Source organism: Sminthopsis crassicaudata, chromosome 4 (genome assembly GCF_048593235.1).
Source record: "Sminthopsis crassicaudata isolate SCR6 chromosome 4, ASM4859323v1, whole genome shotgun sequence".
Lineage (NCBI taxonomy): Eukaryota > Metazoa > Chordata > Mammalia > Dasyuromorphia > Dasyuridae > Sminthopsis > Sminthopsis crassicaudata.
The window spans coordinates 389,144,907-389,157,273 of record NC_133620.1 but is presented as its reverse complement, the minus strand read 5'-3'; the positions used below and the strand labels follow the sequence as shown (position 1 = coordinate 389,157,273).

At 33.1% G+C, this 12,367-nt stretch overlaps 1 protein-coding gene across 2 annotated transcripts in view; it reads right to left on the bottom strand.

The window, feature by feature from the left end:
• RYR2 (ryanodine receptor 2) overlaps positions 1-12,367 on the bottom strand; it is a 699,155-nt gene that overhangs the window by 37,806 nt on the left and 648,982 nt on the right. For both annotated transcript variants that reach the window (XM_074262493.1, XM_074262494.1), the window contains 3 exons: positions 4,198-4,284; positions 3,335-3,553; positions 943-1,073 (listed from right to left, as the gene is read on the bottom strand). In XM_074262493.1, the coding sequence (XP_074118594.1) occupies positions 943-1,073; positions 3,335-3,553; positions 4,198-4,284 (437 nt within the window). The remainder of the gene's footprint in view (positions 1-942; positions 1,074-3,334; positions 3,554-4,197; positions 4,285-12,367) is intronic.

Here is a 12,367-nt window from a genome sequence, read left to right as displayed (position 1 = left end):
GTCACTTTAGCCAATCTGCAAGGTGTGAGGTAGTACCTCAGAACTGTTTTAATTTGCATTTCTTAATCAATAGTTATTTAGAGCATTTTTTCATATGACTATAGATGACTCTGTTTTAGAAATGAGACCTTTGTAAAAATTGGCTCTTCATATCCTTTTACCATTTATCAATTAGGGAATGAATTGTATTCTTATAAATTTGATGTAGTTCTTTATTTTAAATGAGACCTTTATCAGAAACACTAGTTATAAAAATGTTTTCCCTTTTAGTCTTATTTCTGTTGCTTTTGTTTGTGTAAAAACTTTTTAAATTTAATATAATCAAAGTTGGCCATTTTATTTTTCATAATGTTCTCTAGTTCTTCTTTGATCATAAATTTCTCCCTTCTGCAAAGATCTGATATGTAAAATATCCCTAACTCTCTTAATTTGCTTATGGTATCACCTTTTATGCCCAAATCATGTACCCATTTTGACTTTATTTTGGTATGGGGTGTGAAATGTAGGTCTATGCCAAGTTTCTGCAATATTATTTTCCAGTTTTCTCAGCAATTTTTGTAATATAGTAAGTTCTTATTCCAGAAGCTGGAATTTAGGGCTTTCTCAAATACTAGATTATTATAGGCCTTGATTATTGTGTCATGTGTATCTAATCTATTCTACTGATCCACCATTTTATTTCTTAGCCAATAACAAGTGATTTTGATGACTGCTATTTTATAATATAGTTTTAGGTCTGGTATTAAAAGGCAATTTTATTAGAATCTTCAAAACACAAGGAAGCAAAAATGATGACATCCATCAGGAGGATGACTTTGCTTAGTATTTTGATTTTCTTTGTTGAGAATATAACTCAATTGGCTTTCTGGTTATCTAGAAAAGTTTTTTTTAACTTTTTGAAGTTTTGTAGCACAAATATTTCCAACATAGGTCTATACTCACTGAGTATTGATTACAAGTCTGTCCCACTGGCCTTTGATATCATCTTCAGAAGGCTGTTCTGTAATATAAAGCCCATCAAATTCCAATTTCCGTGCTACTTCCTTTTCTCTCTTAAAAATAACCAATGGAACCTGCAGTTGAAAAGTAAATTCATTCAGAGTTAGTTTAAGTTTCCTGGTATGTTTAGTGGCTACTATCAGTACAAAACAGTCACTGTGAGAAAATATTTCTCATATGTTTAAAGGAAGCCAAAGATTAAGTTAAAATAGATTATAATAATAAAATATTATAGATTGCTATACATATATATGTACATATTTTAACATACATAAAAAACTAATAAAAACTAATGTTTATCTAAATAGAACCACTGACAGTCATATTTTCAAATAATATTGAAAATGACAATGATGATTATCCATGAGAGTGTTTTATGTGGCTGTTTATATAGTAATGTAGATGGAGAAATTGGTAAGTATATGCCTTATCATTTGATTCCCTTCCACTTATCCCAACTGATCAAATCAAAGAAGGGGTGGGCCAATATCTGGGCCAACAAAGTATTAGCTGCTGCCTGAAACCACCAGTCCTCCCTTCAAGAAGGTAGAACAAGTCACCTCAAAGCAGACATTCTGTTTTTAGACAACTATAATTGTTAGAAAGCTGTGCCTGATAGCAAATAAATTGACTTCTTTTTTCTTTCTACCCATTGCTTATAATTCTGTCTTCAGGGACCAAACATAACAAATCTGGTACCTTCTCTAATTGACAATCCTTCAAATGCTTGAAGACAGTTATCAAATCTTCTCCCAAGCCTTCTCTTCTCTATGTTAAACACCTTAGTTCTTTCATTCTATCTGTATACAACACAAACTCAAGGCCATTTACCATTCTATTTGATCTCCTGTGAACCATGCACAGAATGTCCTTCTTAACTATAGTACCCAGAACCAAATATAGTATACCAGATAAAGTCTGACAAAGGTCTTATATAGCCTTAATGAAACTAAAAATTGCATTAATTAACTCTTTTGATTTTGAAGTTCTACTGCTGATTCTTACTAAAATTAGAGTTTGCTAAAGCCTCTAGAATTGTTTTCAGAACAACTACTTTCTAATTATGTCTCTTGGATATTATAATTGTGAAGCTGATTATCTTTGTATCCAAGTTAAAAAAATTTTATATGCCTATTAAATTTTATCTTATTAGATTCAGCTTAGTGCCCTATTCCATAGCTGTCACCAGACACCAAGATAAATAAAAATATGATAAAACATAGATACTGTCAGGATGTAATTTTCTCGTAAATATGAGCCTACATGAATCCTTATGTACAGTTAATGGCCCCTGGTTTCTTTTTGAGTTTGACATAATTCCTTTAGTCTATTAAGATATTTTTGGACTTCGACTCTCATATACTGTGTCAGCTCTCTCTCCCATCTACAAATTTGATGAGCTTATATACCACTGATTCCTTTATTAGTTGTGGATAAAACTGTTAAACTGTTAATCTTGATATCCAATTATCTTATTATCTAATATGTTGATCCTTTATTTCTTACTAGCACATCAAAATCAATATCTCTAAAGTTTATTATTAATATTTAAAATCCATTCTTCCCTATTACTCCATATTTTTACTGATGCTTTACCACTCTTTCCCAGCCACTTATGCTCAAAATCTTAGATAGCTTTTATTCTTTTCCTTTCTTCATGCCCCACATCTAATATGTCTGGAATCTGCATTTATAACATGCAAATATAACTTTAGAGGGAACAAGGTAATAATGATATTACCATGTTATTACTGAATACTATAATTGTCACAGGTGATATAACACATTATATTCTTTTTTAGGTAATTCAAGTAAAAATTGCTCTGAATATAGTAGAGAGGCTAATTGAGGAAGTCCAAGTAGTAGTAGATACAATATAAAAATTGAAAAAAGAAAGGGAGAAATATAAATACAAAAACCCATATATAGATAGGAGGCATTTCAGGACATTGTTGTAAAGTGCTAAGAAGAAAAGCTAAAATCAGAAGTCTGAGAGCAAATGTTGGCATGAATGCCCGAGAGAGGACTTCATTAAAATGTTTATTTTCTTTAGGTGGAAAATAATTAATTCTTCCTATTTTAATCAAATTAATTAAATGTTGTAACAGGATTAGAAACTATAAGCAAAAATCATAGTAAAAGAGTAAGCTGATCTAAAGAGGTAATTTTGCTACTCTATAAATTGTATACACTATTTTATATAAGCTCTTAATTATCCTACCACTACTCTAAATTATATTCTAGGGGACTGAAAATTTACTTTCCAGATTGAAGGGCTTTTGAATATAGAAATATATACAGGCACATATATACCCACAAATACATTGATGCTTACTTTCAAGCAGTAGTATCCAATGATGCAGAAGAAGGAGATAACTGTGTGGAGAATAGCAAGGATACGAAGTGTAGGCTCCATGTAGCCACTACTTTCCTCTAGAACGTAGTGTACTGTAATGAGTCGATGTGATGTGCTGTCCAGACTACTTATTCTGGAATTTTCACTTGCACTTGGGGAAGGAATTTCCTTTCCTTCTACCACAGAAGAAGTGGAGACCTAATTAAAACCATTTAGAGCCCAATCAGTTTCTTGAAATTAAAAAGCATGTTTCATTTTTAAACACAATATAATGCTACAACCATATTTTTCCTTTTGAAAGTTAGCAGTTGAACATAGATTTTTAAAAAATAAGTTCGAGACAAAGTAAAAACATATATATTGCAATCTAAGTTGTTATTTTGTTTAAAAATATTATCATGGGGATTTGAACTTTTTTACAAATTTTTTTCTGTTTTAACAGAAATAAGCTGGTACTCATAGATTACACAAGAAAAAAAGCAAACCAAAATTTTCCATAAAATTAAACATGAATAGTAGTGATATATTCCTGAGAGTTATTTTTAGTGATTCTAACAGCCTAATTCTAATCAGACAAACTAGCCTGGCACTAGTAATGAGAAAATCCATGTTCAAGAAGGGTTTCTCTGCTAATGGCTTCAATTTAATTAATATAAACAAAATCAACATTGGTCTTCCCAAGAATACCAAGAATGTAATTGGGTTTCCTTCTTTCATGAAATCATACTTTTGAAGTGCTATAATAAATGTACTTAGCTTACACATTCATGAAACTTTAAAACTCTAATTTAATTTCCACAATTCAACATGCAATATTTAAAGTAATGAAAAGATGTGCATACCTTATAAAAGAGCAGGATAAAGTTGATTGCAAAAGCAACAAATAGGGCTAACATCCTCATGTTGTAAAAATTGCGAGCAAAGTAGTTCTAAAGATGATTTAAAAAAAATTATCATGTTAAAACATCATTAGAAGGTGGGATCTGGGACACACTCCATGAAATACTTGCTCTCTTAAGACCTTTTTAGAATTAAAAATATTACTCCAAAAGAGTATTTCTAATACTTAACTGAAACTTAATTGAAACTAACTTAACTAAAATAACTGAAACAACTAAGGAAGACTTGTTATTCAGTAACCATCTCAATTTCCCATATTACAGAATGATTTCAAATTACAAGTATTAAAGAACAACAACAAGAGTATGGTTTTTTCCTTCTTTGTTTTATTCTTCTACACAATAATTTAAAAAAAAAAAACAAAACACCAAAATTCCAATGTAATCGGGATAGGCTAAAGATCTGGAGATCATACCTAATACATCATAATTGGTCAGCTCAGCAATTTGGAACTATGCCCAAAAAGTTGTCAAACTGTGCATACCCTTTGACCCAGCATTGCTGTTATTGGGATTATATCCCAAAGAAATACTAAAGAGTGGAAAGGGACCTGTATGTGCCAAAATGTTTGTGGCAGCTCTTTTTGTTGTAGCTAGAAACTGGAAGTTGAATGGATGTCCATCAGTTGGAGAATGGTTGGGTAAATTATGGTATATGAAGGTTATGGAATATTATTGCTCTGTAAGAAATGACCAGCAGGAGGAATACAGAGAGGCTTGGAGAGACTTACATGAACTGATGCCGAGTGAAATGAATAGAACCATAAGATCGCTGTACACTTCAATGTTGTATGAAGATGTATTCTGATGGAAGTGGATATCTTCAACATAAAGAAGATCCAACTCACTTCCAGTTGATCAATGATGGACAGAAATAACTATACCCAGAGAAGGAACACTGGGAAGCGAATGTAAATTGTTAGCACTACTGTCTATCTACCCAGGTTACTTATACCTTCGGAAGCTAATAATTAATGTGCAACAAGAAAATGGTATTTATACACATATATTGTATCTAGGTTATATTGTAACACATGTAAAATGTATGGGATTACCTGCCATCGGGGGGAGGGAGTGGAGGGAGGGAGGGGATAATTTGGAAAAATGAATAAAAAAAATAAAAATAAAAAATAAACTCAGGAAATTTTGAGTTCAAATCTGATCTCAAATATTTAAGAGCCAAAAAAAAAAATTTGGTAAGCTCAGTATTTTGATTATTTAGCAATTACTGTAAAAATTGAATCTTTCTGGACAAAAGATAAGAAATTGGAAAGAAGTGACTGGACACTGAAAAACACTATTTCTTTGGAACATAGCTTATCATGGAGTCCAGCTGAATTTAAGAGGATAAATGGTATATTAAGGCAGAAATTTGAAATGACATATGTTGGCCATCAGAAGCAGTGACAGAAATGGCAAGCAGTAGACAATCTGACTTTAGAAAGAAAATCAGAGAGACCAAAGATACAGGAGCTCTATGTTCTGGCAGACAAATTCCATTTTAGTAGCTCCTAAAATAAGCACTGTTTTAGATGAATAAATCATTTATAAGTAGTCTACAGTGTGTGTGTGTATAGAGGTATAAGAAAACATCTTCAATTCAGTAACCATAATAGGTATAATTGAGCTTTGATAAGGACCTATTATTAACAACAGGATTGTTATTTCTAGTGATACACAAAGATACCAAATCTTGAAGAAGCAGGGTTAGGCAATATGGCACAGTGGAAAGAGTAATGAACTTTGAGTCAAAGGATTGTGTCTAAATCCTTGAAGTATCACTATTTTGTATGACTGTAGTTGTTCATTTGTGTCTGATTTTTCATGATTCCATTGGGGGTTTTCTGGGCAAAAATACTGGAATGGTTTGTTCATTTCCTTCTTCAATTCATTTAACAGATGATGAAACTATGGCAAACAAAGTTGAGTGATTTTCCCAGGGTCACACAGATAGTATCTGAAATCAGATTTGAACTCACAAAGATGATTCTTCCTGATTACAGGCCTAACAGTCTATCCATTGTGCCACTTGGCTATCCCTGTATGTCTGTAGGAATGTCCCTTAAACTTTTGGGGCCTTGTTCTTTTCATGTATAAAATGAAGAGTCTGGTTCAGATTTGACTCCGAGGTTCCCTCTAGCTTTAAGTCTGATGCTATGATCCTTGAAAAAATTTTTCTTCAGAGTTCTGGCTACTATAGCTATAAAGATAACAGATGCTGCCCTCAAATTTACAAATAATGGACTCAGGTTATAAAAATATCTGTAAAAGTATCATCTTTACTGCTATTACTTCTTTGTAATATGTACAAAGAAAGAACATCACTGCACGATAAAGAAATCTCAAATAGTTTTTTAAATGGCATGTCAAAGGACCATGAGAAAAAGTGACCATGAGATAATGAGAAATGAGAAAATTACTTGTAAGAAGGCTACCTCCACTTTCAATTCTTTTACTTTTGAAGAAAGGCAGACATGACCTATTACTGAAGAAGTTAAATTGTTACACATACCTAATAAAGTAGGAAATGACTAGAGAACAAACTAGTATTACAGGTTTTGCAAGAAAACAAAGTTTTAGGGATTTTTTAGTAGTTGTTAGTTTTATGCTTCACATAAGGTATAGCTATACCCATAATTATATCATAGCATATTCTGAGAATTTTAAATGAGACTCTAAATCAGGGGTTCTCAAATTACGGCCCACAGGCCAGATACAGCCCACTGAGGACTTTTATGTGGCCCATTGGGTTATGGCAAAAATCAGACCGGAAGTGATGTTCCACCTAAACTTGCATTAGCAATGCACACTTCCAGCACTGTGCTCAGGCGGCTGGAGACAGAGTGTGAGGAGATATGGAGGTGAGGTGAGTTCCCAGGCCGGGGTGTATGGTGTGGGGAAGAAAGGGAAATACAAAAGATGGAGAACTGCCTTTGTAGCGCTGTATATATATATATTTATATATATAGGTATTTTACTAATAGCAATTTGGAATCCCTTAAAAATAATGATGTCAAGACAAAGAAAAATTGACTTGGAGTGTAGGATATTCAAAGAACAGTGGACTTATGATTACTTTTTCATGCAGTACAAGGAAAGAGTTGTATGTCTGATATACCAGAATATAGTGTCTGTGTTCAAAGAATATAATTTGCCTTGACACTATGAAACTCAACATAAAGATAAATATGATTGTTTGGTTGGAGAAGTGAGAAAAGATAAAATATTAAAACTGAAAAATACATTGACAACTCGGCAAAATATTTTTGTGAAGCAGAAGCAGCTAAATATTTCATCACTGTGAGCAAGTTTTCAAGTTGGCAAGCTAATAGCACGCACTGGCAGACCATTTGTGGAGGGAGAATTTGTTAAAGAATGCCTTCTTTCTGTTGCCAAAGAGATGTGTCCAGAGAATGACGATTTATTTGGTATAGTGAGTCTTTCAGGACCTACAATTACATGGAGGATTGAAGAAATGGGAGACAATCTGCATCAGCATTTGCAAAACTCCACAAAAAAATTCATATTTTTCCTTGGCACTTGATGAAAGCAATGATGTTCATGATTCTGCACTACTTCTAATTTTTATTTGTGGGACGAATGATTATTTTGAAATCATAGAAGAGCTTGCTGCACTGCAAAGCACCAAAGGAACAACTACAGGAGAGGATATCTATGAAAAGGTTTGCCAAACTATGAATGGTTTGGAGCTGGACTGGGCTAAACTAGCCAGTGTGACAACTGATGGTGCCCCTAGCATGGTGGGGTCTAAGAAAGGAGTAATTGCTTGCATTAACCAAGAGATGGATAAACATAACCATTCCCATCCAATAGCCATACACTGCCTAATCCACCAACAAGCGCTGTGTAGTAAATCACTGAAGTGAGACTCTGTTATGAAAATTGTGGTATCTTGTGTTAACTTCATTAGAGCTAATGCAATAAATCACAGACAATTTCAGGAATTTCTGTCTGAGCTAAATGTTGAGTATGAAGATGTTCTATATCACACAGAAGTCTATTGGCTGAGTTGAGGGAGAGTTTTGAAACATTTCAATGACTTACTTCCACAGATTACACTAGCATTTAGCACAGGTTACACATGTATAGTCATGTAAAACACATTTCCATGTAAGTCATGGCACAGACAAGTCAAACACACAAAAAAAGAAGGAACAAAAAAAAGAAAAAATATATCTTAGATCTGCATTCAAGTTCCATCAGTTCTTTCTCTGGAGATGGACAGTATCTTACGTCTTAGGTTCTTCAGAATTTTCTTGGATCATTTAGTTAAATTATTAAGAGTAGATCATCAGATAATGTGGTTGTTATTGTATACAATGTTCTTTTGATTCTGCTCACTGTACTTTGCATCAGTTCATGCAAGTCTTTCCAGGTTTTTCTGAGAATGTATTGCTTATCATTACTGTATGCTCAATAATATCCATCATATATAACAGCTTGTTCAATCATTCCCAAATTAAGACATCCCTTCAACTTTCAATGCTTTGCTACCACTAAAAGAGTAGTATAAATATTTTTGTGCATATACATTCTTTTCCTTTTTGTCTCTTTGGAATAAAAACCTAATATTTTTTAAAATACTTGTTCAAAGGACATACCCTTATATAATTCCAAATTGTTCTACAGAATGTTGAATCAGTATTCAATTTCATGAATAGTACATTAGTGTTTTAATTTTCCATATCCCTTCAACCTCTGACTAATTAGCCAATCAAGCATGTGGTGATAGCTTAGAGTTGTTTTAATTTGCATTTATCTACCTAATGGTGAACATTTTTCAGATGCCTATGGCAGCTTGATTACCTTGTCTCAACTGTTCTGTTCATATCTTTTGATCATTTATCAACAAGGAAACAATTATTTTTTCTATTACTTTGACTCAGTTGTCTATATATTTGAGAAATGATGTCTTTGTCACAGAAACTACTTTTTCACGCTTTTTTAGAATTGTATTTAAAAAGCCAAATTTTCTTTTCAATTCTGGTCTTTTCATTAGGAATGACTGAATAGTCTCTATTTCACTAATTTTTTTTTTTAATTCACTGAATTTTTCCCTTAAAGGATTATACTCTGTTTTGCTGGGTGAATGATTCTTGGTTGTAATTATAGCTTTTTTTGTCCTCTAAAACTTTTGTCCAAGTTTTAATATAGAAATGTAAATCCTTAAATGTAGGAACTGCTAAATTTTGTGTTTTCCTGTCTGTAGTTTCCATATTTGAACTGTTTCTTTCTGCATGCATTCAGAAAATATTTTCTTCTTGACCTGGGAGCTCTAGAATTTGGCTATAATATTCATAGGAATTTTCATTTTGGAGTCTTTTTTAGGGAGTGATGGGTGAAATCTTTCAATTTCTATTTCATCCTATGATTCTAGAATATCAGGGCTCTTTTCCTTGATAATTTCTTGAAAGATGAAGTTTTTTTTGATCATGTATTTCAGGTAGACCAATAATTTTTAAATTATCTTAACTATTTTCCAGTTAAGTTATTTGTCCATGAAGACATTTGCATTGTCTTCTTTTTTTCCCTTTATTTGATTTTCCTTTACTGTTTCTTGATGACTCATAAAGTCATTAACTTTCACTTGTTTAGTTCTAATTTTCAAGGAATTATTTTCTTCATGGAGCTTTTGTACCTTTTTTTCCATTTCATCAATTATACTACTTGGGGAATTATTTTCTTTAGTGGATTTTTGTACCTCTTTTTCCATTTGGCCAATTCTTTTTAAAACATTTTCTTCATTGTATTTTTGTGCCTCTTTTACCATTTGGCCTTTTTTGTTTTTTAAGGTCTTCAATTCTTCAGCATTTTTTTATGTTTCCTTTACCATTTTCTTGAATGAGCCATTTCTCTTAATTTTTCCTCTGCCTCTCTTTTGTGATTTTTAAAATCTTTTTTGAGCTCTTTCATGGCAAAGAACAATTCCTGCTTTTCTTTGAGACTTTGTTTTGACTTTATTGTCTTCTGATTGTGTGTTTTGAGCTCCGACACTACAGCAACTTTCTATAGTCATTTATTTTCCAGCTGTCTTGAATTCAAATTCTCTACTACAGTGGGGCTCTGCTTCCTGAGTGGAAGGGGCACTGTCCATCCCAAGCTACAGGCTTTTGATTTGTGTGTGTGCGTGTGTGTGTATGTGTGCATATGCGCACACACGCACGTGTGTGTATGTGCACGTGTGTGTGTGTATGTGCGCGTGTGTGTGTGCAGCTGTTTGCAGAGATAATTTGGGGAACCTGTAAGTTTTTGGTTCTTTCAGGGTGGTATGATCTAGGGAGAGGTATATTTAATACTGTACATAGATCTGAAAGTGACTATAAGTACTCTTGTCCACTCTGCAAGCAGGGTCTCCTTTCTCCCACGGCCCTAAACTTTGTTGTGCTTGCCCTGGAAATGAGATCCAGGACTATGATTCATATTTAAGTATGGTCAAATCAAGAGATTCCTGCCCCCTACCTGCAAAGGGACCCCTGGAATCTCTTTCTGACCAGTTGTTTAACCCCTTCACTGTCTGTGTACTGAGAGATACGAAAACAACTACTCTAGCACACACCTGCAAGGCCTACTTCTGCTTTTCTGGGACCTGCATACTAGTACAACAGACCTTTGCTGCCCACCTTGTAAGTTGTGTTAGGCGGAAATTGCTTCTTTCCATTCTTTTGTGGATACTAACACTTTATGATTTGTTTTGAGCCATTATTTGAAAGAAATTGGAGAGGTTCAGGTGTGTCCCTGTCTTTTTTCTGCCAAATTCACTCCATTCCTCCAACAGTGCACTATTTTTAAAAACATTTTCCAGGATCTTTGATTAGCAACATTCTAAATTTCTGAACCTGATGATTACAGAGTATTTTATCCTCCATCTCATTCCCTAAAGTTTTCAATTGTTTCTTAGGAACTGCCTTACAAGATTTTTAATTGATTTTAGACATATGAAAGGATTATCATTTCCTATAAAAATACTTGGGGGCTTTAGTGGACTGGCTGTAAGCTCAGAATCAGTTCATAGCCATATGTATGCCAAAAAAAAAAAAAAAAAAAAAAAAAAAACTAATGTTACTGTACAATAAAGTGTTCAGGAATTCTAGCAATAAGAGATCTGTACTTTTACCCTGAAAGGACCACATCTAGAGTACCTGAGTCAAAGTTCAGTTTGCACATTTTAGATGCACAAGATGAGAGAAAATTGTAGAACATGTTATTTGAGGGTTGATCAAAGGCATAGAGATACTTGGAAAACAGAAGATTCAATGAGGACATGATGATAATCTGAAAGTCTACAGAAAGAAGAGGGAAATCTGGAAGGGATTTAAGAGATTACCTAATCCAATGTTACTGTGTAGAAAACTGAGGCCTGGAACATTAAGTTACTTATTGTCCAAGGTCACAAACATAGTAAGGGGCAAAAATTGATTTTAGACTTAAGTTCTCTGCTGTAAGAGCTAGTTGCTCTTTCTAATCTAGCTTCTGCCCATTTTCTAAAGACTGGTATTGTAAAAAAAGCATTATGACTATATGTCAATAAATCTGACAATTTCAGTGAAATCAATGAATATTTACAAAAATATAAATTATCTAGAATTACAGACGAGGAATTAAAACATTGAAGTAACCTCATCTTAGAAAAATAAATTGAACAAATCATTAGTTAGCTCCCTAGGAAAAAATCCCTTGGGCAGATAGAGTCATGAGTAAATTCTACCAAACACTGAAATAATAATTAATCCCATATTATACAAATTATTTGGAAAATTAGGCAAAGAAGGAATTGTACCAAATTATTTTATGACACAAATATGATGGTGTTATATAAACCAGGAAGATATGAAAGAAAGATATTAGAGACAAATTTCTCTCATGAATATTAATGTTAAATTTTTGAAAAAAATACTAGGAAGGTGATTACAGCAATATATCACAAGGGTTAAACATTATGTTGTAAAGCAATAATCATCAAAACCTTCTAGTACTGTCTAAGAAATAGAATGGAGGATCAGTAGAAAAATTTGGTACACAAGACACAGTATTCAACGACCACAGTAACCTAGTATTTGATAAACCCAAAGATCACAATTTTGGAATAAGAATT